The sequence below is a fragment of the Lagenorhynchus albirostris genome, chromosome X (assembly GCF_949774975.1).
Source record: "Lagenorhynchus albirostris chromosome X, mLagAlb1.1, whole genome shotgun sequence".
Classification (NCBI taxonomy): Eukaryota; Metazoa; Chordata; class Mammalia; order Artiodactyla; family Delphinidae; genus Lagenorhynchus; species Lagenorhynchus albirostris.
Window position 1 is genome coordinate 116,836,246 of NC_083116.1, and position 27,977 is coordinate 116,864,222.

Genomic DNA, 27,977 nt, shown 5'->3' on the forward strand with positions numbered 1-27,977 from the left:
TGTGTGTATACAGAAAGACAAGGGACTCATCCTGTCACAGATTCACTTTCTTGCATTTACTCATGGTTTCTAGTACAGAAATTTTTACCCAGCTGAATCAGACCTCAAGTTATTATATTCTATATCTCAGCTGGTCAAGATGCAGAAGGAAGAAATCAGAGCCACTTACAAGTTTTTATTTTGCAAGTTGGCCCTTTAAGTCTCTAAGAGAGCCTTCTTGTGAGATCCTGGCCCTGCGGATTAGCAACAGGACACTTATGACATTTGTACTGTTGTTTCTGCAGCCCCTTTTAAAGAAACCATTTTTTTTACACTGCAAATAAGTTTTCTCTGCCTACACACTTTATTAGTGATGAATTGAAGGAGGCAAGGAAATATTTCAATATTTTCTGACTTGGTTCAGTGTATCATACCACATTCCCAGTTCACAAAAGTATGAGTCTGTGGATCTTAGTGCTCACATGGAGCTCAATATCTGACTATAATGCAGGAGCTAACAAACTTCTAGATATAAAAGCACTGCTCTCCAGAAAATATGTTCTGACCAGGAGAGATTATGCAGATTTCTGAGTCCCAGCTAAGCTCTAGGAATAAGTCGCAATGAGCCATTGCCCTTGCTAAAGGTTGAGTCCCCACCAGGACCTAGGTGAACAGAAATGGACAGAGCCTTCTACATACTTGAAAAGTAATCCTCTTGGCCTTAAAAAACAGTTGTACACTTATGAGTCATTCTCAATACTTAGCTAGAAGAAAATAAATGGCTTTTTTCCTTATTTACTCTAAAAACTAGTTTAAGGAGTGAGGGTACTATGATGTTAACTAAGAGGTGCTGGGAAGGAAAAATGGGGTAGCATTTCGTAGCAAAGCCCACTAATTTTCAGGTTAGAAGTATGCTAAACTGTCTAACTCTACAACCACAACATACTTTATAATACATGATGCGACTGGAAACTACCCAGCATGGCTCTGAGCTTAGAATTAAAGTACAACTGCAAATGGTGAATCTTAAAGTACATTTTAAAACAGATTTAACCAAAGCACACGGCACAAATACTCCTATAACAGCCACATCATGACCACCAATTAAGAGTTTTTTGCTTCTAATCGGTCATACGCCAATATTTGTAAAGAGTTATTAAATGACTTAAATTAAAAACAAACACATTTTCTTTTGGGAGAGACAGCTAAAAGCCACGGATGCCTTTGAGCAGTTGGTAAAAATCATGCCAATCTGCCAGGCTGCTGCTTGCTTCTAAATATAAGCTTCATGGCGCTATGAAAGATTTTCTAAGGATGCTGACCTAGAATTTAAGTTCTCAAACACCTATAAAGTGACTCTGGTCTCCTCCCAAAGGATGCACCTTTTAGCAGGTCCAAGATAATGAAAACAGACAGTAGGATTCCAGGGATTCAAGAAAGGTGGTAGGAGACTCTTTAAGAGAATGCAACGCTAAAGAATTCGTACCTGCAGTTTTGAAGCCTGCAGAGAACTAGCGCGGGGCCAAGCTCTGCAGACAGGTGGGCTTGGAATATGGTAGAGCAGGGTTTCTCAGCCTCGGCACTACTGACATTTGGGGCTGAATGATTCTTTGTCTGGTGGGGGCGGTCCTGGGCATGCAAGATGTTTAGCAGCAACCCTGGCCTCTACCTACTAGATCCCAGTAGCACACCACCACCCCAAGTTGTGACAACCAAACATGTCTCCTGCCATTGCCAAATGTCCCCAGGAGGCAAAATTGGCCCTGGTCGAGAATCCTGCTGTAGATAACTCACTTGAGCCCCTCAGCATGGAGCACTTTTTGTCTTGGGCTCTAGAGAGGCTAAACCTCTGACTGAAACCAAACAAGGTTTAGTAAAAGTTCATTCAGAACTTCTGAGAAGAATAATGAGGACGGCGGTAAAGCAAAAGTAGAAAAACAGTAAAGCAGAGTTTCTTTTCACAAGATCAGCGATACTTCCATAAACAAAGCAATTCATAAGCCTTCATTCAACCTTTTTATCCTTTAGGAAGTTAGGGCAGATGATAGAACATGGATGTCATAAACTTCCCTTCCTAAAGAAAATGCAGACTTTTGTGACCTTAAGTCAAGTCCTTAATCTTATCACAGATGGCAATCTTTGTGAGGCCAATAATTCATCAACCAGAGGAAAATAAGTTCAGAGCTAAAAGAGGGCCCATTAGATTTGAGAGAAAACTTTACCATGTGACCAGGAAGAGAAATATGCATGCTAGAAATGCGAATTGTAGATCATTTACAGCTTACTGAGGTCAATGAAAGTCAGAATGGACAAAAGCTGAGAAGAGGATAAAAGAGCTACGTCAAAAACACTAGTTGAAAACATTGCAGATATTTTCTGGCTCAAATCTGGGAATGTACGAAAAGTATGTATTGACTCTTCATCAGTTAGGTTTACTTTGCTCTAGGTAGAAGGCAATTATTCTAGCCCTTCTTTGAAGAACCATCACGAATATAAATGTTCTGCAAATATCTAAGATCCCAATGTTAGCAAGGATGAAAACATGGGAAACCAGCCCCTAGGTGACAACGAGCCTCAAATGCCACAGCATGGCAATGTGACTGCGCAGTTCCTAAGCGCACAGCACAGTGAGAAGTCTTTCCAGAGGAAAAAAATGGAGTTTCTGGTTTGCAAGGGGGAATACAAGGTACAGGTTGAGTTTAAAAAAGAAGAGTTACACACCCTTTTAGAGTCATTAGTGTCCAGGCAAAAACTGCTAAGGGTCCACATCACTATATAACTGGGCAGCTGCCTGGAAAAAGCCAGAATTCAGAGCTACTCAGACAGCACTGAACTGGTGAAAGCAGTAAGATATAAAAAGAACCGAAGAGCATGCAAACTATTGGTTTGAATCAAATTGTTTCAATGATAGTACCTAGTTGAGTTTTATTTTAGTGCCTATTACACTTATTAAAATTAAATTAAAAGCACCTTAAAATGACCTCTATATATAATCAATACACATCATTATAGTAGTTATATAAAAATGCAATATGCACACAATTTAAGCTTCAAAGAAACTAAGACCTTTTTCTTTATAATCTTCATAATCATCAGAGCTATGATTCTTAAAATGTTGGGGGAGGGGAACAGTAACTCAGCAGATTTCAATTATAGCCAACTTGATTCAGGGGCTGATACTCTCACAGTCCTGGGACAAGTAATAAATACTGAGAAGCTACCTCTTTGAGGGGTGGGAGGGGACCTTTAAAAATATTATTGCTAAGAGACTACTTCCGAAAATCTAATACTCTTGACGGATGATGGTACTGAGGTGATTTCTGTCAAGGATGGCCCAGAAACGCGGGGCTATGACTCTTGTTGGCCAAAGGCCTTGATGATACTTGGGAATAACCTGGGAGTTGAAGGAGATCAAATGAGGGAAAGGTAAGTCCTGTTCTGGCCATGTGTGTGTGCGTATGTGTGTTTATTGATGTGCATGATAAACTTGTTACAAATGGACCGTCTCAGGAAGATGAGTACAGCAATTTTCTCTACATCTGGAATTGCCTCAGGAGCCTTTTAAATATATTGGAAAGAGCGATAACAAAAGAAGCATTTAGAAATAGAAATGCCACACATGTATCTCACACGCTACCAGCCAAGAGTCTCCAGTACAGTGCACAGGATTCAGGAGCATAGAGCTGGTTTGCAAGATCTGCAGATACCTTTTACAACCTCGCAACTAGGAATGTTCACTGGCAAATCTTTGGTCTATGCCCTACGCTAATGCTAAGTAGAAGAGCACATTCTCTCTACAAGGACCCCATGAGTAACCCTGGATCTGTTCTCCCCTCAGGTGCAAGGAACGTCCCTGGACACGAAGAGGAGCCAACTGTGTGAGGACGGAACAGGCCTGCTGGAGTTCTCACTGGCCTAGCCAACTTTCTTTCCCTGTGGGTTCAGAAGGAGATGCTGCATCTCGTCTGCTACCAAGGATCGTGTCTACAAGCTGCCGCTGTCGCCTGAAAGTTTAGCAAGGTTCCTACGGTTACAGTCACGAGCAGCCACAATTCAACTCCCTTGATTAGAAGTATAATACTCACTTCATATCACAAATGTATAAAAATATGGCAGATAGTGTCATAACGATACTTTCTTTAAATGATTATATTTATAAAACAGACATTTACCATATATATATTTATATATAGAATAAAATACTCCTGATGCAATATATAAACGTTACTGTTTAGTTTTTATAGAAACTACTGTAGCTGTCCCACTGCTTCACAATGTTCCAAACAGCTCAAAATAACTTTACGTTTAACAGAAAAGGTATGATTATAACAGTACAATATTAATTAATTATAAATAAATGTTACAAACCCTATCAAATATGGAAGTTTAGAAAACAATTTAAGACATACAGTTAGTTCATCTGCTAACCCTTCAAAGGGATACTCTTGGATTACAATAAACCCCACATTTAGTCTAGGCGGAAAAAAATCTGTGGTAAGGACATCGGTCAACACATATTTTTCTATCCCTTGCAGTGCCAAAACACATCCTGGCTTTCCCAAGTTCAACGGCGATTGCACTAGAGCTGGAACCTAAGGGGGAGAACCTGGCAAAAGTGTCTTCTTCCTCAGCTGCACACTATCCACTCTCACACAAGACTCGTGGGGACTGGTGATCCCTAAGGAACTCCTGTGGCTCTAAGATCCCTGACTAGCATTTGTGGCCGTGAGGAGCCAGCTGGCTCCACACATACAATATTGCACACACCTTGATAAAGCTGAAAATACTGGCTTACCACCCCGGCCCCGCCCATTCTCCACCCACCCCACCCCGCCCCTCCCCTCCTAACCGGATTGTCCCTTTCCCCCCCACCCCCACTCCAGCACACATTACAAGGCTGTCTCTTTTAAATCATTCAGATTTGGCATTCGGGACCTATTTGTTCTGTTATAAGGGTGCCCGTTTGGCCCACTCTTGGCACCCAGCTGTTCAGAGTAGGAAGGCCCCTCTGTGGCACTCCGGGTCACAGACGACACGTGCCAACCAGGGTCCATCTGACCTGGCAGCTGGAGGGCCGGCCTGCCCTTTGGTGTTGGCTCCTGCCGGATGTTACTGCTCCCACCAGAGGCCTGGCTCAGTGGGTGAATCCGAATTTCTGAGAAGGAATTTTTGGCTTGTTGAGTTGTTAAGGGCTGGAAGCGGGGGTCTGAGGAAGCCGGGTGATTTGAGGCTGAAGAGAGATGTAACAGCTTGCGCAGTGATTTTAATGGCTGGCTCTGAAAGAAAAGATGAGGGTGCATGTAGGATTTAATTTAGAGTAGACTTGAAAGCTGGGAGGAAACGGAGCACAGACCTGAGATGACCGTGTGGAGCCAGGGAGGGCGGGTGTGGGGGAGGACGGGCCAGTCCAGCCTTATCTGTTCGTTTGTTCTTTTTCAGGCAAGATTGGAGTTATTTTTCTTTAATGAAAAAGCCTAGAAACGTAGAAGAAATCTAGAGCTGGTATGGTGACTGATCAAAGGCTTAGGCACCTTCTATCTGGCTGCATCCCATCTTTATGGGGGGGAGGGGGGAGGTCTCATGCGCCAACCATCAGAAAGAAGCAAAAGAAGGGATGTGCTTCTCCCTTTCGAGAAGACTTCCTTCCCAACAACTCTGCATAAAGCTGCCACTTAGATTTCACCTGCTAAAATTCAGCCACTCCACCATGTCTAGCGGCAAAAGTAACTGAAAAAATGTAATGTTTCAATAGGTAGCAACATACTCGGCTAAAAATTGTGTACCCCCTTCTGTTCTTATCTCCCTGATTTTCCCTTTCCCTTGGCATTGCAAAATCCCAGTGTTCCCTTTCTGCACTTTATCATTTTTTTGGTGTTTTACTGTTTTGAGGGGGAGGTAAAGTTTGGGCACTAAAAATGCAAAGCACACAGAAATAAGCAAAAGCCCTAGAGACTCTAAAACACAATTCACTCATAGGGAGCCTTCGCCTCATGGGGTGCTGCACTGTGGGGGGGACTTCAAAACAGGAGGGAGGGTCCCAGAAGCCATCTGCCCCACAGGCTCCTCACTGGCCAAAGTTGACTCACACCCCTTTCCTCTTTATCAGGCTTGATGGGGTCACCGTCAGAAGAGGCATGGGAAAGCACCCTGACATTCAAGGCCCTCACCGCGGACCCCGGCACGTGGGCCGAAGCCCCAGCCTGAGGCACCTCCGGCTGCCAATCCTCAAGGGCCTCAAGGCTTTTAAGGGCTCAGCAAAGTAAAATGTTGATAATCTCAAGAAATACTAAAGAATCGGAGGCACAGGGCATTGAAATCCAGGGGCTACTGCTTGAGCACTGACTCGAGTAGAAATCGCTCCTGGGGAAGCATCCTCCATGGTCATTTCTGGTGATTTTTACAGCCCTGACCACATGTAACTATTGAACAATCACAATAGTTCAGATGGAGATATAAAGTTACCTGAAAAGAGCTTCTCGGCAAAAGAAGTGGTTCTAAAAGAAGGTTCTAAAACTCTGTACTTTCTCTCTCTCTCTTTCTCTCTCTCTCTTTTTTTTTTAATAAATGAGGAATAGAACATCAGGCCCTCTCACTCACAGCCTTGTGCTTTTAGTTCGGGTACACGTCCAATAACTGGGATATCTGGTTCTCTACACTGTCTTCGCCCCTCCAGCCAATATTATGTTAGAAGCAGAAAATATAAATGGCTGGGCAAATACAGTTGAAATTTAGGGAGCTCTTCTCAGCAGCTCTAAGTAACAGCTTATAGTTAAAGAGAGTAAACAATAAACCTATAAAATAGAACCTACTCCTCCGAATCACAGAAATCCATGGTCATTTATAGGCACAAGTAACCCTACAGCCTCAAAAGCTCATGAGGGTTGTGAGAAATTTCAGTACAGAGGACTAAGAGATTTATAAAATATTGAATATAATCAAAAACAAGTTAGATTATGTTACTATGCTCATTATGGGACGCTGAAAAGATACAATATTTAAAAATTTCCATCAAAACAGGTTGCTTCAAGGAGATAAGACCTCAGTTACCTGAAAAATTTATGGATTCGGATTCTGCTTATTCCCCCATTATGGCAGAGAAACGTGACTATACATACTTTCTAATATGCAGTTCCTAATGCGAATGTTTGCCGGTTTTCTATCAAAACTAGTACGGATTTCAGAAGCTTAAACAGTCTTTCAGAAAGCTTACTATATTTGTCTTTCAAGGCGCAGTTTGTAGGCTACCACCTTTAACGAACGCTTAATCTTCGCACTACCTTCTCTTACCCTCCCCTACATTTTACGGTACGCTTCACTTTTACCACGAATTATGGTCATTTGTGAATTTTCTCTCTCTCTCCTAGGCTGCAGAGTTTTTGTGGACTGGAACCGTATCTTATTCATTCCCCTTAATCGTCCTCCCCCTACCCGCAGGTGAAGACTAATAGAACCTCGCTTTTTTCCTCCATTCATCCGGACTACCAAGATGCATCTGGCTATTTCTGAGGGTATATTCTGGGCAGACTCTCAGCCTTGCTGTAACATTGAGAGGCTAAATTTCTCAACCCTGTCCTCTCTTCAGGAGAGACCGGTCACTGCAGAGTCTGAGAGTCTAGGAGTGATGCAGGCACCACTCACTTGGGTCTGTAGATCAGAGATCTTCTCAGGACGCCACTCCTTTGGTCTGCTGCTTGGGGTGCTAGCAGAGTGAATGGCTTTCTGTAATGTCAGAAGATCAGGGCCGTCAGAATTGGGCACCTAGAGCAGAATATGGACAAGGATTCAATAATCACACCAGTAAGCCTAAATAGGATATGCAACCACACGCAAGAGGAGAACGAAAGCAAATCAAACCAAACCAAAACTCAACCCCCTCCCCTCCAAAGAAGACTCAATAAAAAAAGAAATCACAACTCTCCCAATGTTCACAATGCAAGTGATGCTAGTTAAAGTCTGCTGCCCTCTTAATAATTTTCCCTGCATTAGGAAAAATTGGCAGATGTCATGCAGCTTTGTTAAACCTCAACCCTTAAAGCATTCCCATGCTGTTAGTTTTAGTCGCTGTAAGAGAGAGCAGTTAAATTGAGCTGTACCAGGAATTGCTGCCGTATCCTCATTCCATATTGCAGTTAGGTTATGAACCAGTTCAATAAAACAAAAATTTGTTCCTGCTGGGAAAATGATCCATACACTGTGTTTGGTGGTGCCAAAGAAGTCTAGCAGGCTTTTAAGGATAGCAAAGTGAGAAAGTATGGTTTGAATCATATTCCCAAGACACTACCCAGTAAATCTGGGTCTAGCATTATGCACTATGTAAGTGCTAGAAATTTGTGCCACAAATTCCAGACGAATGCAATTGGTCCACTTGCCGATTCTGGTGGACAGAGGAGAGTGCAAAAGCCCTGGCCTTCAACTAAGTGACCAGCAAAAGCTAGAGCCAGGCAAGGAAAGAGCAAATCACCAACTAACAGAAGCTGTTTTTTCATGGAGCCTGCAAGCTCACCCAATTTGGTCAATTTCACTTGGTTTCAAAGAGACACACTGCCAACCAAGTGTTAACAAACTTTGTGAGCCAAACCAAAAGACATTTGTTAATTGTAAATGTTAATCAAATTCTTTACAGGAAATAAGGGATTTTATGAATACTGTCTGCCAACAACTGGCTAATCAGACAACCCAAACTAGCCTTTCACTAGTTTGTTTGTTTAATAGCCTTTTATGCTTCAACCTCCTTAACTGATTCAGGAAATCCAGAGTGTCGAAGAATTTGTATCTCAGTGAATTTATGGAACTGGCTCAGGTACTTAACTAGCACAAAGAGAATATGACCCCATGAAAATAAAAGACATGCTGTTGTCATCAGTAAAACAAGTTTACTGGAGCAGTTTTCAGGGCTACCATACGTAAAAATGGGTACCATGGGTGGAGTGACTACAGGAAGCTTTTTCAAAGAAGAACTATGCTTTAAATGATTCTTTGAATTAAAAAGAGGAAAGAGGGATTTCTTGATGCTTGGATTCTCCCCGTTGGTGGAATCTGTCTGCAATATAAGATACAAATAAACTAATTGCCAAGGAAAAAAAAGAAGGTGTTCTTATCGAAACTCCTAGCCCTTGGATGCTCTCAAATTGTTAAATATTAACAGTCACTGAAAGAATCTCTGTGCTGTGTGTGCATCTTGAGAGGTTCTGTTTCATTTCTCACCTGGACATGAAGATGCCAATAATGTAAATTCAAGACATGTAGAAACTTCTGTGTATATAAAGAACATTTGGACAGGCTCAATACCTATAGCAGGAATGTCTCTAGAGACCTACACACATATATTCACAATAAGCTTACAAAACATTTAAGGATTTATTTATTTATTATCAGAAATAGGACTGCTACAAAGAATTATGTTTAAAGGGCTACTGATGAGCTTCAATCTTTTCCTAATTGCCAGAGGTCTTAAGCAACTAAATAATCTACCATGTAATCTGCCGGTCTATTAGGAAAAAAGAAAAAGACACCGCAAACCTTTCTGAACGTGGTCAACTCTTGAACCAGAAAACATCACTTGGAAGAGGAATATATCAATATTGCAGGATTCTACCGTTGAGGAAGAAGCCTGGTTCTACACTGTGAGAAGTATTCACCCCATGGAAAATAGCTGGCACAATTCAGAATACGCCACAAAAGTGAAGAAACAGAAAGTTCAATCCTTAAACTGAAGCATGATTACCAGTTGAGATACTAACTAGGGTAAAATTACCAAGTTGGCAAAGTCACCATATGCTCTGAGGGCTTATGTAACTGTCTGAATGCGGAACTGAAGCCAGATTTCCCAAGGAGGCTTCCAGATTTGCTTGAGTCAAAGCAGGCATCTTTACAATACAGAATGATTTTCTGGCACGACTTTTCCCTGTTTTGGATATTTCAATTGTCAGAGAACCAGAATGTATATGAAGGTGTTCAGATCATCTTTTATTGGTGTGTATGAAGACATTCGAGTAAAATAGCCCATAAGGTTTCCTGCTCCCAAGACAGGGATCCAGGAAGAGTTTAACTTGCATGTCTAAGGAGGCCACAAGAAAGCCCTCAGACACGTATATGTATAACTGATTCACTTTGCTGTACAGCAAAAAGTGACACAACATTGTAAATCAACTATACTCCAATAAAAAAAATAATAAATAAAATAAAATAGAGAAGCAACAAGGATATAATGTATAGCACAGGGAATTCTAGCCATTATCTTATAATAACTTTTGAGTGTAAACTGCAAAAATACTGAATCGTTATGCTGTACACCTGAAACAAATATAATATTGTAAATCAATTATACTTCAATTAAAAAAAAAAAAGACAAGTAGCCGGCGGCGCTCTGTACCGCTGGGCCCCTGGCAGGGACTGAGCTAGGCCTACTATTCAGGAGAACCCACCTCCCGTTCTCCCAACTGATTGTGCAACTTTGGGCAGGTCACAACTTGCCTGGGCAGTTAGCAAAGTAAAGGGGTTAAACTAGATTTAGGACCCACAGAGGCTACTCTCTGTGCACTGGGTATCAGATTACCATTTTGTTGAATCTTATGCAAAGGCCACAATGCTTTAAATCTTTCAAAGTTCATTTACCTAGTTTCCTTTTGCTGAGTTCTAGAGAGTGAAGAAAAGTTAAATTTAATTCTGTTCCAATGCTCATGTGAAGGAGGCAGAGTTAACACAATGTCAAGCCCGGGAGCCTGAGGTCTGCCAGGAAGTACTATGCTGAGTGCTTTTTGGAAATCTTACTCTAGATATCAAAGTCCTTTAAACATTTTTTTTCCTCTTTTAATTAAAAAAAATGCAGAGGGTATAAACAACTTTTGGTTTGGAAGGCTTAAGTCATTGTGACCTGTGCAGAGATATTTTGCAGTTGCTTTACATATCAAAAAAGAAAAGTATGAAACCCTAAAAAAAGTAAGTTCAAGTGGAGAGTATGTTAGAGAATAGTAAATTTCCTATTTACCCTACTCTACACTATTTAAACATCTAAAATTTGAACCAGATCTTGAATAATAGTCAGTCAACATGTACATACTTGACTCATGCCATGGTGAGCCGCAGGTTTAACGTGGGTCTAAGGCAGATATCAAAAGCTAAATCTACATACAAAAACACCTTCAATTCCTGTGTCCTTGCTATTTTCTTCCACTTAATCACCCCACAATGGCTATGGGCCTGAGGTTAAGAACAAAAACAAACTCGAAATAAAAATAACAGTGGTTAGGAGGAGGTAGTCTAAGTTTAATGTTCATGATGGATAAATATGTTCCACAGATGATGATATAAGTTTTAATAGCACTTTACATATTTTAAACTTCTCTACTTCAAATCAGGTCTATTTTGTTCATCTGGTCTAAATAACATATGTAGTTAATATGCAACTAAGTGACATCTTGACTGGACCTTCTACTTTAAGTGAGTTTCAGTTAGCCATATAGGCAGGTTTTGCTTTTTTTCTAAATAAACATTTCAGGAATATTATGCAGCCATTAAAATGAAGATAATAAAATCTGTGTAGTAACGTACATATTGTGTGTATGTGTGACAGAAATACTATTAAAAAGCCAGAATACAAAATTATACTAGAATGACTACTATTATTTAAAACAAACTAAAAAACCACCTTCTTTCCATAAACATATGCACAGGCCAAAAAGCTAGGAGGAAATATACCAAAATCCTAATACTAGTTGTGATAGGGTGGTGAGATTAGAAATGATCATTTTTTTTCTCAATTTTTCTGTAATGAGCTCATATTTATATTATAGTGACATCATAAATTTAACAAACAAGCAAGTAAAGAGTAATCTAGAAAGGTAATCGAGGAAGGCCTTTATTAAATCCTTACTTCAAATATTATATTCCTTTTTACTATCATCTATCTCATCTTTACTCACCATTGAGTCATAATCCTAGACTTTTCGTAACGGAACAGACCTCAGAAAAACTGAGTCTAATCTATTCATCTTAAGAGATGAAATCAATGAAGTCCATCTGGGTAGGTCATTTTGATTATGCCTTTTTCCTTTTTAAATAAACGAGAGTCAATCACGTATGAAGTAAAACTAGAAACAAAATAATTTAAAATGGCTGACTCAACCTTGTCTAGTCTCAAACGTGTCATAAAGCAAAGGAGGAAGAACGCCTTGTGTGGGTGAAGACGTTCCTGCTGGCCTGGAGGCCTGGCTTCCCCACGTGTTCTCACGTCACTAACCAGCAGAATCCTTGCCTGGTTCGTTCAGTGATGTGACCTGCACAGTTCCATGCACCCAGCCCTTGGTTCAGGTGGAGGGCTCTCAGGAAATGAGACTCATTCCATTTCACAGTTCAATCACAAGATAAACATGTCCTACTAAAGCAAGCCCTGAAATGTCAAATACTATGACCTGTCTGTGACTAGGCAGCCCAGAAATGCACTTGTCAACATGGGAATCAGATAACCAGCCAGCGGAGAACAATGAACGATGGTTAGTTAAGAATTTTAAGATTTAAACACAAACCAAAACCATTTCCTAAATTTTCATGTATCTTTAACCCTCAGAGAGAAATAAATCCTGCAGCTTCATAGTTTTTACACGAATATAAACCCACATGGATAAGATGTTTATTGAGAAAGGGTTAAAGCATTCTCTTTCATCCAAATTAGATTTCTTCTATTCCTGGAGATTCTGTTGAACCTAGAAAAGGCTCTGTGAGAGGAGGATAGTTGTATAGAATTTGAGAGAGAAACATATACAGTATATGCATGTTAAGTCTCAATAAGAAAATAATTCACTTTGTCACATACAAAGTGTAAAGTACCCACAGACTAATGCAGACTCATACGGATGCCACTGTAAATAGAAACTGGCCATCTACTTACTGTTTGAGATTTCTTCTTTTTCTTTTTCATTGACCTGAAAAAACCTTGTTTTTCCTTTTCCTTGAGTTGTTCAGAATGACTAATGTTTTCAGGACTTTTCCTAAATGGGAAGACATTTTTATCATATTGATCTTTCAATCATTCTCCTGCCATTATATGACAAACATAATGAAGACTAAAAATGCATGACACCAGGTTCAAATAGCCATGAAGAATCAAGCACATAGGTAAAGAGCCTCTAAAAACCACAGAAGGAACTGAATCTCATCAACCATGGTTAATGATTAGCCTTTTGGCAAAGGCTCACTTGAACGAGCAATTTGAGCATTATTACAAATGATCTGTATCTATGCCGCAGGACCATTTTCATGCTGTTGAAAACCTCAGAATTAGAGAGTCTGAAAAGCACACGCTTTGAAGGATGGCTTTTCTGTAACCCTCTGAGAGAAACAGAAACATTTTCAGTATCTTCGTTTTTCTATTTACCTTTTAAAAACCAGCTTAACAAGTTCATTATTAGTGGCTTGCCAAGGTACTGAACATTTAAAAAAAAAAAAATCAATACTGCTACATAAACCTTACAAATAAAAGTAAAAATTGCCTGAAACTGGAAAATCCCTTTATAAAAATCTTATATATATTTATTAAAACTAAATAAAAAATAGATAAGGTATGATAAAATGGAGACAGGATGAATGCTTTAATACAAAGCACTCTTCTGAAAAAAAAGCTTCTAACTGAAAATAACGACATTAAGCTTCATACCACTGACACCACCAGGTATTTTAATACAAATAGGAGATATTAAAAGAGAGCAAACAAGACACCTCAGCCCCAAGAAGGTGACTACTTGTATGTTAACAGAGGCCCTATATTACTTAAATTAATTTACGGTCTTTAAAAAACAACTGGAATGGTGTCATTCTCGAAAAAGGCACATTCCACGGGCCCTATTTTGAATTTGAACATCTAGATGACTGTGGAAAACCATTTTCTCAAATGACTGAATTCCTTCTATTAGCTATTCCCCAAAATCAAGAGTAGAAACATTAACGGTGACAGAATTCATTCATATTTATGGTTTTAGAGTACTGAACAGTAAAGTTACCAGAACATCTAAAAAAACATGAGCAAACCAGCATCCTTTACTTGATTAAACCTCTGTGAAGGCAGAAAACATCTATACAAACCATTACAGATCCACATGATAGAAAACACCATGAAGCTATTTTTAAAAATCACATCTTCACAGATTTTTCACTAATATGAAGGAATATTCCAACTACAATATGAAGTGAAAACATCAGGATTCAAAACTTTCTACATAATATGAGCCCAACTGTATTTTTAAAAAAAGGCATATATGTGTATATATACACACGTTTTTTAAAAAGCAGGAAGAAAATTTTTAAAAATCTTAATAGTTATCATTTCTGGGTAGTAGGATTATTGGTGATTTGTTGTTACTTCTTTTTAATTTCAAACAACAAACATGTACTGCAGATATAATAAAAAGGTTTTACAAACCACACAAAATTCATTTGAAAAGCCACGAACTCATGATCAAAGACCACAAGGGAAACAATTTAGAGAGAGAGAGAGACAAACACACAAAAAACAAGAAGTAAAAACCATGACTGTTTGAAGGAGCCATGGTCATTTCTTCTCAAGTGTTTGGCCTAAAAGTTAATGGGAATACCAAAGAAGGAAAAACATGTACCGTAGGCTCAAGTGTTCTTGAAACTCATTAGGACCTGCAATTTTAAACCTCACTGAGAGAGTTCCAAGTTCTGAAGTTAAAGTTTTGTAATACAACACAACCAATAAAATAATTAGCACTGGGACTCAGAATGATGCATATAAAATTTTGAAAGCTAAAAAGCTTCAGACATGATGGAATGAGTGAGAATGGAATAGTGAAAAGTTAAAGATTCTTTAAACTCAGTGTTGTAGTGCTGGAAAAAGCACTCTCATCCTAATGACAGACTGGGCCTATTCGGTCAAAGTTTCTTATGACAAGTACTGTTGAGATTAAGGAGATGAAACCCTTGGATGGGGCCTAAAGACAGACTGCCCTAAACTAAATTCCAGGCCACAGCATTCAGTTATGTGAGGGTTCTACGGAACACAGCAGAAGTGTAAGTAGTTTGCTGGAATCACAAAAGCACCACTCTTAGAATTGAAAGTAACCTTAGAGAGCATCTAGTCCAACCAGCAATACTATTCCTAATGTTCTGTAACTTCCAGAAGTTAAAGAATTATATGCTTATGATATAGCTTATGCCCTTCCATAATGGGGTCTGCACATAACCTAGAAGCACAACAGAGTACTCAGATTAATGGGTAGAAGTTTTTGCTAATCAGAATTAAAGTCTAACAAAATCTCAAAGGTCTGCTGAGGGTCAGTAGTTAAAGTGCTTTCTGCCAACCCAGGAAATCTTTAAGGGGGACACATTCATCATGACCACAATCTCAGGATGGGAATGGGCGTTACTATAAGAATGTTAACATTGGCATGAGAGGAAGTGAAGGCTTGAGACACTAGTCCTAGGAGGAGCAGGATTTGGGTAGGAAGAAGAGTCTGTCCAATAAAATGAAAGTGAGAGGATGGGGGGGTGGGGGAAGGGTACTGAAAGAGAAGAAGCAGCAGGACAAAAAGACCGGTGTTTGCAGTTCCTTGTGTCCCCAAAACACAGAGGATGAATCAAAGACTCCCGCAGGGTCTCTTCAGAGGAACTGGATAAACTAGAGCCCGGGGGAAAGGGGAATGATGAGGAAAACATCCTCAAACTGGAGCTGCAGAGAGGCGGTAGGGCCAAGATCCAGGTGGGAAAAGATTGCAGGGGCCAAAGCAAAAAGAAAATAAATTACCCTTGGACTAGAGGATGAAAGCTAGGTGTAAGGTGTGAGTATGCATGCATCACAAAAGACACAAAAGGAAGTCAGAGAGAAAGAAAGAGTGCCAGTCGGGGAGAGAGAGGGAGACAGAGAGGGAAAAGCTACATTGAATCATACACATACAGAGAATTAACAGAAAAACATAAGAGGAAAAGCCTGTGAGAGACACTTAGGGATGGAGAGAAGCTGCCTGGAACACAGGCACCTAAAAAGCTGTGTGCTGTACAAATGAATGAAAAGACTTGAACATCTATAACCAGCAGTGCACCCAAAGGGTAAGAGTCGCCGCACGACTTAATCTCATTTGTGATTTCTGGACCCTGTTATTGATTCTACCTGGTACGGTCAACAGTTGTGTGCTGAGCTAACTGTACAGGCAACAGATGGGTTCAAGAGGAGCAGCACAAGAGAAGGACAAGTGGGTGATCACATAAATCACAGGGACAGGAGCTTTCAGAAGGACCACCCAGCTAGTCACTTGGCACAGTGGGGGGTGGGGTGGGCAGCGAGGATGATGGGGGAGGAGTGTGTGTGTGTGCGTGGGTGGAGGGAGCAGTTAACAATAACAGTCTCCTTCCTGAACAGTCATGGGACTCAAACAGTATCTACCACAACAGCTACTACTTCCATAAGGGGTTAAGAGGAAAGAGAATTCAAAAGACTCACCTAAAAAAAGGAAGGAATTAAAACTGACTGAATCAAAGCCAACCAACACTTACAGAGTACTGTGTATGCATCAGGATCTGTGTTAAGTGTTGGAGATACAGAGAAAAACTAAAACAAGGAGTGTGACCTCAGGCTGCTCACAGACTCAAGGCAAGAGACCCACAGGTTTGACGGAGGGCCAGGAAGTGCCAGCATAATCTCCCCAAAAGCAGCAGCATGAAGGCGCGCAGAAGGGGAGAGATGCTTACTCTGTGACACTTGTCCTGCCACCCTCCCGCCCTGCCAGTGTGACTAGGGTGGGTCGGCTAATGTCTGAGAGTAGGAAGTCAGTGACTAATTCTACAGGAATAATTCTGCGAGTTATCAGGACAAGCAATAATGGATACCAATGTCTTCATAACTTTACAAGAAGAGAAAGCCTGGGATTGTGCGAGTGACAGCAATTCTTCACTTATTTCAACGACTGGGATTTCTAATTAATTTGGTTTACTATTTAAGTGTCAATTTTTAACCCAATTTTGACAGCAGTCTTTCTAAACACTTTGTCTTTTTATGGAAAGTAAGAGCAGCCTATTTTAAAGATATATACTCTACATGGATATCTCTGCTATGTATAAGACCATACAGCTAGAAATGATTTTCCCACTGGGGCCTGAGAAAAAGCAAAAATACCTCTCTTCTCTCTACAGCTATTGTTTAGAATCCTTCTCCCTCTGCACACTGTACTGTTACCTGGGATTATTTCTTGCCTGACAACCTCAGTGCCAACTGCTAGAACTGTGCATAAAAGAAGAATAAACAGGCTCACAGGGAGGGTGGAGGTGTTTTCCCGTTAGTAAAGATGATCAATCTGACTGCATTAACCCTATTTTTGTTGTTCTGAAATATATAAATAAGCCAAAAAATATTTTGGCTTATCTCCCAGTTCTTAACTGGATTCTGGACAGCTGAGATGGCCAGAATAACAGCTCTGTGTATTATACTACACTATCCATTTATCACTTTAAAGTATGACATAGTAGCTTGATTTTTCTATTGCAAGAAATGTGGACACTGTACAAATATCTTCTTCTCCAAAGAAATGGAAGTACTACTAACAAGGAGAAACAGACTGCTCTTAGGTAAGTGATAATTTAGGAACAGCAATTCACTATGTCACCATGGTTTGTTCATGTTTTTGTAACAGTTATCAAAAGGCATTTCTCTCAAATATAAATATGGTGAACCAATGAGAGATATTGTTCAAGAAAAAAATCCAAGACAAGTCAAGCTTAATGGATGACTTAGACTAAGTTAGATATGATGCGTGGAGAACTATCATAGCAGCATTATCATGAGGGGTAGTAGGAACAAAAGAATATAGCCAATTCATCCCTGGCAATTCTGGAATTCTCTCAAGCCTCATAACAGCAGTATCAGAGTAAAGATGACTTGATGAAGACTTATCTAAAGTTCAGCATCCCAACTGTGCCTCTTTTTTAAAACAATTGTTGTTAGGTTTCTACACATATCCAGGTCTAAACAAGCTCTACTTAAACTGATTATCAAAAAGACAGAAACAATATGCTGTTAAGTTGTTTTGTTTTTCTTTTTCAATATGCTGTTAAGACTGTTAATCCCACATTTGGATTTAGTTTTGATCTGACCTACCTAATTTTCATAGGACTATGTTAACATGCAATCGACGCACTTTTAAACCATCACCACTTCATCATGCAATGACCAAGACGAAAAACAATTCCATCTGAACTTCTGTGTTCTCACAACTTAGACACTATTCTCACGGCTTGTCAAAACCACACTTGAAAACTCTCAACGCCGTTAACTTAAAGAAGTTGTACCTGTGCTCTCAGGTTAATGTATAGATCTTGTCTACTGTTACACGCTGGAAGAATGCACTGAAGTTCATCAGCAAAGTAAGTGGAGACGAGACACCTGGCAAGTCATACTGAAGTTAGAGAACATTAATGGCAAAAACCACGGCTGCTAACGTTAACAAGTCACAACGGTGCCAGGCACTGCTCTAGATGCTTTTGATGTTTGACTTCATTTAACGATCATATTTACCCAATGAGGGAGGTGCTATTCTTAGCCCATTTTACAGACAAGGAAACTGAGGGGCAGAGAACTGAAGGTCACATGGCCAAAAGGTGACACTAGTCAAGATATCCTATTTCCAGGGTCTAACCTCTGAGTCATTAATGTTAAAACTCTCATTTTATAAATAAGGCGATAGATATAAAGTATGCTTACAAAAGAAAAAGCATTTATAGCTTTAAGAAAACCGTTTTTATTATTGTAAAAATAAGTAAGTTATTTTCCGCATAGGGCATGGTAACACTGAAACCTTGATATAACCCTGCCAACAGGGTCCAAATTGTGTGAATTCTGGCAGTAAACAGCAGAGATGGGATCTGACAGATTGGTCTCGTTCTCAATTCAGTGAGTTACAATGAGGCACCATTTTATTCTCTTGGTGGGGAGCTTAGCAGCTGTATGAAATACTTAAACACCCCTCACATCTAGATTCTGGGAAGTCTTTCTGGGGAGCTGAGAATATAAAGTCTACATTATTAAAACAATAGTCCTACCCCTAAGACAAGATCTGCTAATGAGACTTGATGTATGTTATAATTCTCTCCTTAAATTTTTATTACACATGACACAAAGATTAAAGGATAAGCAAAACTGGCACATCATTTTATCCTCTGACTACCAGTACATTTTTGTGGTAGCATGAAGGGTTGTTCCCCTATTTCTCTCTTTTCACCCTGAATGAAAGTCAGGCGGCACAGAAGTACAGGACATGAGCTTCAGAGTCAGAATGCATCTAGGTCTAGATCCCGGCTCCCTCCTCCCTGTTTCTGGCTGTTCAGCACCAGGCAGGCTCCTTACCTTTTCTAAGCTGCAGTTTCCTCATCTGGAGAGTGGGAGGCACCCCTACTTCAAAGGCTGATTGTGAGTACTGAGTGAGACAGTGCACACAAAGAGCTAAGCAAAGTGTCTCCTACATGATTCAACAGCAACAAGTGGAGAAGACAGCAAAGGACATCAATCATGTCAGAAGAAGGCGATGGAAGACTTATGAGGTATGTACTGACCCAGGATATTTTCTTTCTTTTACATCGTATTTAATATAAATGGTGAACATGAAAGAAACTATTACAAATAATGACAAATCACATTTCCCTTATTAAACAATCTCTCTTTAGAAAGAAAGGCCTAGCAGGGGAAAGAACGCTAAAAAGTTTTATCCAGAATTTCTATGAAATCTAAAATCTACAATTAGAAAAAAGAAGAGTAAAAACAAGCTAAAATACCCACCATGGATCAAATGCTGGTTGTCTTTTTGAGTGATTAGTTCCAGAACTGCTTTCTGACGGTAGGGAAGAGACTCTGGTTGACACATTATTTTCATGGAAAGAATTATCTGGACGTGGAGATGGCACTGAATGAAGAAAAAGTAAGCCACTGATATACTCTTTTGGTTAAAGCAGTTCTCATGTTGTTCTATTGCACTTTCTCTCACACAAACAAAATAAACTAACAAAAAGATAAGTCAAAATCCTTATTTGCCCTTCATATAACTCGTATGTTTTCTGAGGCTGGAGGCATTCCAGGGAGCATTCCCCCCACCTCCAACTGCCTATGACAGTAACTTGCAAGGGTCAATTAACACCAGGCAATATATATTCAAGGCATAAATTGATGTATCAGCTGATAAACTGGAGAACATCGTAGGAGACTTAAAAGTATGAATATGATCCCCATCTCCCTGTTTTGACATTCTTTTAAGTTGAGGCTTTCTTACATCATAGGCCCAACTACGTAAAATCTATTCTTAGTGTGAAGTGATTCTTAACAGTATGTGTACTGGAATACACAAACTACAGTTTAACCCTTGCCACTTGGGAGGTGGCATCAATTTTATATTTTTTAAAACTCAATTCCAAAGAAATTTGGTTATTTTTACAAAAATACTATTTTTCTCTAAGTTTTCAATCCAGGAATAAACAAAAAGACAAACCACAATGTATGTGAGTAAATACTTTTCTGCTTTTCTTTGGGAGGTGGGTGGGTATTATCTTTTTCTATCAATTTCTAAGCTTGGTCATAAATGAAAATATATTGCAAATTTCATCACAAAAGGAATATACAGGCTGTATATAAAGACAAATGACACCATACTACTTGACTCTTGGCCAGCAGGACTGAAAATGGGAAATATACTAAAAAATCTGTCGTTTCAATGATACCACTAAATCTTTATCCAGTTAGATTTAGTAGCATGATTGAAACAAGCGATGTCTCCAAATGTTTCACCTAGTTAAATCTTTTCCTTCTATTTCTGGACTTTCTAAAATAAAAATGTTCTTCCTGCCAAACAGTGAAGTCGATTATGAGGGGCTTTGCTGATAGTAACCTAGTTAATTCACTTGCAATCAAAATAAAACCGTGTTTCTAGAAGTCAAGGACTAATTAATTAAATGAAAACTTAGTTAACATTTTAATATTAAAGTATACTCTCCAGACATCTATAGAAATAAAACATGTATGATCCACTTTGGACGTAAAACTTACAGTGAGAGAAGAAAAGACTTGCTTATATGTACACTACAATATTTTGTTTAATTAACTTAAAAAAAATTTTTATTTATTTTTGGCTGTGTTGGGTCTTCGTTGCTGCACGTGGGCTTTCTCTATTGTGGTGAATGGGGGCTACTCTTCATTGCGGTGCAAGGGCTTCTCATTGGGTGGCTTCTCTTGTTGTGGAGCATGGGCTCTAGGCACGTGGGCTCAGTGGCTGCGGCACGCAGGCCCTAGAGCGCGCGGGCTTCAGTAGTTGTGGTGCACGGGCTCAGTAGTTGTGACTCGCGGGCTCTAGGGCGCAGGCTCAGTAGTTGTGGTGCACGGGCTTAGTTGCTCCACGGCATGTGGGATCTTCGTGGACCAGGGCTTGAACCTGCGTCCCCTGCACTGGCAGGCGGATTCTTAACCACTGCGCCACCAGGGAAGTCCCATGTTTAATTAACTTTAATATGAATTAAAATTTTAGTCCCATAAGGTTCTAAAGTACCCATGGCATCAGAAAAAAGAATAATAAATGCATCAAAAGGCATATTCAATGCCTTATACTTTTCTCAAAGGTTGGGCTAGGAGGGAACAGAGTAGCCTAATCATTCAATATACATTATGTCCTGCATAACACTTGTATGCATTTATTTAGCTCAGGTTCCTAGTTAAAATGACCAAGCAGTTGTCCGTGTTACCCCCCAGTTCCTGCCCTTTCCAGCTGTCCTCCCAGATCAACAGAATAATGAGAAGGTGGGCAGTGTGGATGTGGCAACTGTAGAAGGTCGTGGTGACCTTTGAAGGAGGCTTTGAGAAGCTGAGCCTCACGGACTCAGGAGGCTTACTGAGTGGGCTTACTGCCAGTCTCACCACTAGGGTCTGAGGATTCCTTGGGGCTCCCACTCTATTACTACATAGCTCCTTAAAGGTGATACCTTTCTCTCTCAATCTGTCCTAAATCCATTCAGCCACTGAAACATCTGTTACAGGTGTCAAACATCAAAGCACATTTTTTGTTTTTTGTTTTTTTTTATGGTACGCGGGCCTCTCACTGTCGTGGTCTCTCCCGTTGCGGAGCACAGGCTCCGGACGCGCAGGCTCAGCGGCCATGGCTCACGGGCCCAGCCACTCCGCGGTATGTGGGATCTTCCCGGGCCGGGGCGTGAACCCATGTCCCCTGCATCAGTAGGCGGACTCTCAACCACTGCACCACCAGGGAAGCCCAAAAGCACATTTTTAAGGTCATGCAAGTACACTTGAAGATTTTCTTTCATCCAATCAACAAATATTTATGAAATTGCCAGGCAGTGTGCTAGTCAATGACGGTAAAAGAGGAAAAGGTAAAGGGCCTTGTAACCTTGTGAGAGAGAAATGCAAACAAAGAATCAGTACCATGTGGTGTGTGTCATGTTAGAGACAGAGGGCCATGGGCGGAACAACAGAGGGAACACTTCACTTCACCTAGGTGGGCAGGGAAGCCATCACACTGCAGAGGACCTCAAAGCAGAATCTCAAAAGGGACAGAAACAAGTTGTCCAAGCAGGGGGAGTACTGCATTCAGGTCAGAGGAGGGCACGGCCTGTGTGAGTCCCACAGGCTGGGCACCAGAGTGGAGGAGGAGGAGCTGGAGAGGATAGCAAGGGCCAGGGCAGAGAAAGTCTAGAATGCCATCTTAGGGAACTCAGATTTTGTCCTGATGCCAATGGGAAGTCGCCAGAGGACTCTCAGCAGATGAGAGATAGAGGACTGGGGCTGGGGTGGAGGCAATGGATTGTCCTGCTGTATTTTTTTCCCTGTAGCATTTATTATCTTTTACTGCTCTATGTAATTATTACATTTAGTGTTGCTCTCTCCTCATGAGAATGTGAACTCTGTGAGGGTCGAGACCTTTGGCTGTCTTGTTCACTGATGTTCTAAATTAGAAGTGTCAGACATACAAGTGACATCGATAAATATTTTAAGACTTGGGACTTCCCTGGTGGTCCAGTGGTTAAGAATCCGCCTTCCAATGCAGGGGACGCAGGTTCAATTCCTGGTCGGGGAGCTAAGATCCCACATGCCGCAGGGCAACTAAGCCTGCGCGCTGCAACTACAGAGTCCACGCGCTCTGGAGCCTGCGCGCAACAACTAGAGAGAAGCCCCCGTGCCACAGTGAAGAGCCTGCGTGCCACAAAGAAAGATCCCGCGTGCCACAACTAAGACCTGACGCAGCCAAAAATAAATAAATTTAAAAATATATATGTTATGACTTAATCGAATGAATGAGTGGTGTGGTCAGAACACAGCTTCAGAAGGATCATTCCAGGGACCGTTTTGATGGTGACCTTAGAGACAGGGAGAGCAGTTGGGAGGCTACTCAAAGTACCCAAGTCAGAAGCCACAAGGGTCTGAACTAAGACAGAGGGAACCAAGGCAGGGAGACGAGGTGGAAGGCAGTAGTGCAGGTAAGAATGACACTTACCGGAAGTCAGGGCAGTGAAATGTAGGGGAGAGTGCAGCCTGGATGTGTAGTGGGGGGGAGAGAAGAGAGGACCCTGATGGGTGCTAGGAGCTGGGTTTACCTCGGTAGAAGCTGCCAACTCTCCTCGGAACAGGATCATTGTACAGGTGTCTGTTTTCTTTGGGGACAGTGCCATCATCAGAGTGGGGGTCATGATACGCTCCACCCTGAGATAAAAAATAGGTTTACAAAAAGTAAACAACAGAGAGATAATGAGGCAACCTGTGAACGTAGAAAGGTGCCTAATTGATCTATAATTTACTCCGGGATCTATTTAAGAGAAAACTCAGAATTATGGCATGAGGAAAACTGCTTACTTTATAAGCCAGTTCGAATAATCTGTGGGAGATTGGGTACGAATAAATCTTACAAGGTAGACTGTAATGATGTTGAGTGACCAATCTTTACAGACATGTTCTATTGTACAAGGTAACAGCTCTAGAAAATTCAGACCTCAGACTTCTGCCGTGAATGGAATGAAGTGGTGCCTTCTCTGGAGGACTCCTTAACGGAAGATCGCGCCACAGTCATCTCTGGAGGCAGTTGCTCTCCGGGCTGGAAGTCAAATTTCAAAGGATTTATAAGAGTGTCCTGTTCCTAGGGATGAAAATCACCTAAATCGCCATGGGTTTTATTTGGTATAACCAGTACCTTAACTGGCTAAAATTAAACATGTGAATTGGTTAAAACACAAATTGTCCTATAAAAGAGTGAATCATCTGATGAATGTAAAATAAGTCAAACAAATGTCACACAGATGGAAAGTGAAATTCTCATTAAAGTTAATGCAAGCAGGGAATGAATTACTCTGAAAATAGTTCAATTAATTATTAAAAATAAAGAAAATTATCTTCCTAATATCTAGAAAGTCATGGTCTGAGCAGCACTCAATTAGAATAGAGATTCTGTTAGTTAATCCAAAATTTCTCTAGCAGATTTTAGGCTGAGTTCTCAAAAAAGAACTACAGATGCAAAATTATATTTCATGAAGGACTTACATGGCAGATTAAGATGAAAACAAATGTTCTTTGGATATATCAAGGAATTGAATCAGTACCCTTAATAATTTGTCTTAAAAATTCCCTAACTACTGCAGTTTTTGTACTTAAGTTCTCTTCTTAATCTTCTCTAGGTTAAAAGTACTTATACTTCATGTATTTTCTTAATAATCACGACAGCACTCATCTCCGGAGACACTACCTATTTCTCTCAAGGAAGTGAGTCACAAGCTAAAAGCAGCCTTGGTCCACAGTCATGTTCATTGAGGGGAAAAGTAGCATTTTCTACCCTCAGAAAAAAAAGATTAAGGAATAAAATTACCAAGCCATTCAGAGGAGCTAGCTGAATTGCATATCTGTATATTATGCACAGAAAATTATTTTGAGCCTTACATGGTGTGTCAAAACCAGTTTATTTGAGATTTAAAATATGGTTTTCTCTTTCTTCCCCTCACTCCCCAAATGTACTACGAAAGGATTCTGGGCAGGAAATTACCCAATGTAGCCTTTCTTCTTTCTACTTTGTGACAAGATCTCATTTGAATTTTATCACATGCATTGTTTACAAAGACCTCTACATCTAACATAAACTCTAAGCGACAGAGTCAGTCCAGTCCCCTTGCTCTTGAAGGTGCCTACAGTACTTTGCAGGAGAGTGATTCCCATCATTATTCACAGCTTCAGTTACTTTTCAAGCCATATGCCATCTTTGTGCCTTTAAACTTGTACTTTCTTGCAGCTTGGCACTGCATTTCCTGAACTGGACTTAAAATTCAGTAACAGTTGGATCTGTGTTTAGCCGACAGTTATTGTTTTATAATTAGCTTATTTCCACCATGTTCATGAAGCCTTTTCTCTAGCACTCTCAGAGAGCCAGTCCATTTGTCCATTTTCCAAGGTATAGTTGTTTTTTTTTTAACTTCTTCTCTATTTACACTATGCTTAATGCTAACACACTTTACTGGCTTTGACCTCCATGTAACATCTATGTGTAGCTGCCAGACTCTAGAGATCTTTCTAGGCCCTAAATGATCCCTTCTCTCTAGAGGGGCTCCTCTGACGACTGCTCTGACTCCAATCATGACATCTCCTACCCCTCCTTTCACCTGGGCCCCAGACAGTCTTTCCAACCTCATGGAGAACATCTCTGCATAGGGGCCCAGGGTCACTCTTCAACCTCAATATGTCAGCATGACATGATGCAAAAAGCTCTGGCCTACGGACCTGGACATTGCCTCAAGATCCCAGCTCCACCCTGAACTAGTTGGGTAAACTCGGGCTATCCACCTAACCTCTCAGAGCCTCAGCATGCTCATCTGTGCAATGGAGGGGTTGAATGAGGTGACTTCAAGTCCTCTCTTCTACTCTGAAAAGGAGCTCCAAGAAGAGAAACCTTGAAGGCTTCCTTTTTTCTATATTCAATCTTTCAATTCACAAGTCCCGTTTCTACTTCTGAGGGGTCTTTAGACCCACACTTTCTCTGTCTTCCCACTGGCACTGACTTAGTCCAGAACGTATTTCTCCTCACCCCATGCTTGGATTATTGCAAAAGCCACTCTAAATCTTGCATTTTTTCACTCAAGCCACGTGGCCCAAGTTGCAATCCCACAACTCACCATGCTACTTAATGTCTCAATTATCCTCCTTAACTTCCAGATACCCTTTTTGGCCCTCCCTCGAGCCTCTTTCCTGATGTCCACTCTACTTTCTTCCACTGGTGAAACCCCCAACATCTCAGAAGTTTCTGCTCAGATTCCACCCCTGCCCCCTGGGGGCCTCCTACAACCCCCCGCTGGGACTGTGCCACTCCCCTCTGTCCCTGTTCCCCTCTGCCCCTGCGGTGCACACAGCTCTAGCACAGTGTGGGCATGCAGCTTTACAGTATTATTACTACCTATCTATTGGCAAGTGTCATCCCACCACCTCCAGCCCATACATTCTAAGAGGACGGGGACCACATCTTTTTCATCAGAGCCTATCATTGTGCCTAGCTCAGTAAATGCCTGCATACGTCTTCATCCTTTAACCACAAAACCTCTCTCCACATCTGAGCTCTAAGCAAGACCTTCAGTTGCTCCTAAAGCCACTTCTGATTGCTCCTGCTCACAATGACCTCTCCCTGTCCTCAAGTACCTTTTATAGCCAGTGCCACAGAAATGTGGTTCTTAATTAGTTCATTTTTATCATGTATAATTTAATCTTCCTTGAGAGAAGATAAACTTCTCAAGAGCAAGAACCCTGTCTCAGACTCTTTTGAGTGCCCAAGAATACCCAGCATAGAGAAGGTATTCGGTGCCTAAAGAACAGCCCCCATCATCCCAAAAGCAGTAGCAACAACTAAGACATTTACTCTGTGCCCGGCATAGGGCACACAGTGCTTTATACACCATGTTTAATCCTCACAACAACACTCAGATGAGGTATCAAGGCACAGAAAGATTATCACTTTCCCAAATTTACAGAGTTTGAAGCACACTGCAGGACTGGCTGCCGGGCTTTCCAGCTCAAGATCTTAGCTGCTTTGCTATACCAACTGCTCAGTTATTGACAGTCTCCCCCTCCCCAGCACTGATCTTGCTAAGCTTCCCACTGCACAGTCCATCTTATTTTCTGGAGCTCTGACACATGCCGATGAACCAATTTTTGTATCTTCTAAAAGGAGAGTACTTTTCCTACATGACACTCTTTTCTTCTTCTAACACTGGTTTTTCTCCACCTTCATTTCTTTGATGCAGGTGAATGTTTCATATCACGAAAATATAATTTTAAAAATATGTGTTCTGTTACAAGAATGCTGCTTCTTTTAAATAGGTTAGTGTCAGTTCTAGAGTCTGAAGATCAGTAAGATAGAGGCAGCATTATGCTAAAAACATTGCCTTGGGATTTAAAAACAACCCAAAAGACTGAAAATTAGCATTTATCCTGGCCTGAAGTTATATTTACCTATAGTTCTGGATGAATTTAAAACTTTTCAATTCAGTTAAGATATCGAGTAAGGTATTAGCAAAAGGGTTTGATTTAAGCAAATGTGGTTTGGAGAGATTAGAGAAAATTCCCATGAATTCACACTGAATTTTGAGAAAATTAAAAACTAACCCATATAGCTGATGAATTCTGTAATAAATCAAACTAGGATTCTCTAATGCAAATCAAAACTACAATTAGGTACCACCTCATGCCGGTCAGAATGGCTATCAATAAAAAGTCTACAAATAACAAATGCTGGAGAGGGTATGGAGAAAAGGGAACCCTCCTACACTGCTACTGGGAATGTAAGTTGGTGCAGCCACTGTGGAAAACAGTATGGAGGTTCCTCAGAAAGCTAAAAATAGAGCTACCATATGATCCAGCAATCCCACTCCTGGGCATATATCTGGACAAAACTATAATTCAAAAAAATACATACACCCCTATGTTCACAGCAGCACTATTCACAATAGCCAAGACATGGAAATAACCTAAATGTCTATTGACAGAG

At 40.6% G+C, this 27,977-nt stretch overlaps 1 protein-coding gene across 1 annotated transcript in view; it reads right to left on the reverse strand.

Moving 5' to 3' along the window:
- Positions 1-4,868: 4,868 nt before the first annotated feature.
- CDKL5 (cyclin dependent kinase like 5) overlaps positions 4,869-27,977 on the reverse strand; it is a 152,741-nt gene continuing 129,632 nt past the window's right edge. Inside the window, exons 13-18 of the mRNA XM_060137629.1 lie at positions 23,955-24,056; positions 23,563-23,668; positions 19,754-19,877; positions 12,866-12,965; positions 7,618-7,737; positions 4,869-5,255 (exon numbers count right to left, since the gene is read on the reverse strand). Coding sequence (XP_059993612.1) covers positions 4,869-5,255; positions 7,618-7,737; positions 12,866-12,965; positions 19,754-19,877; positions 23,563-23,668; positions 23,955-24,056 — 939 coding nt within the window. The remainder of the gene's footprint in view (positions 5,256-7,617; positions 7,738-12,865; positions 12,966-19,753; positions 19,878-23,562; positions 23,669-23,954; positions 24,057-27,977) is intronic.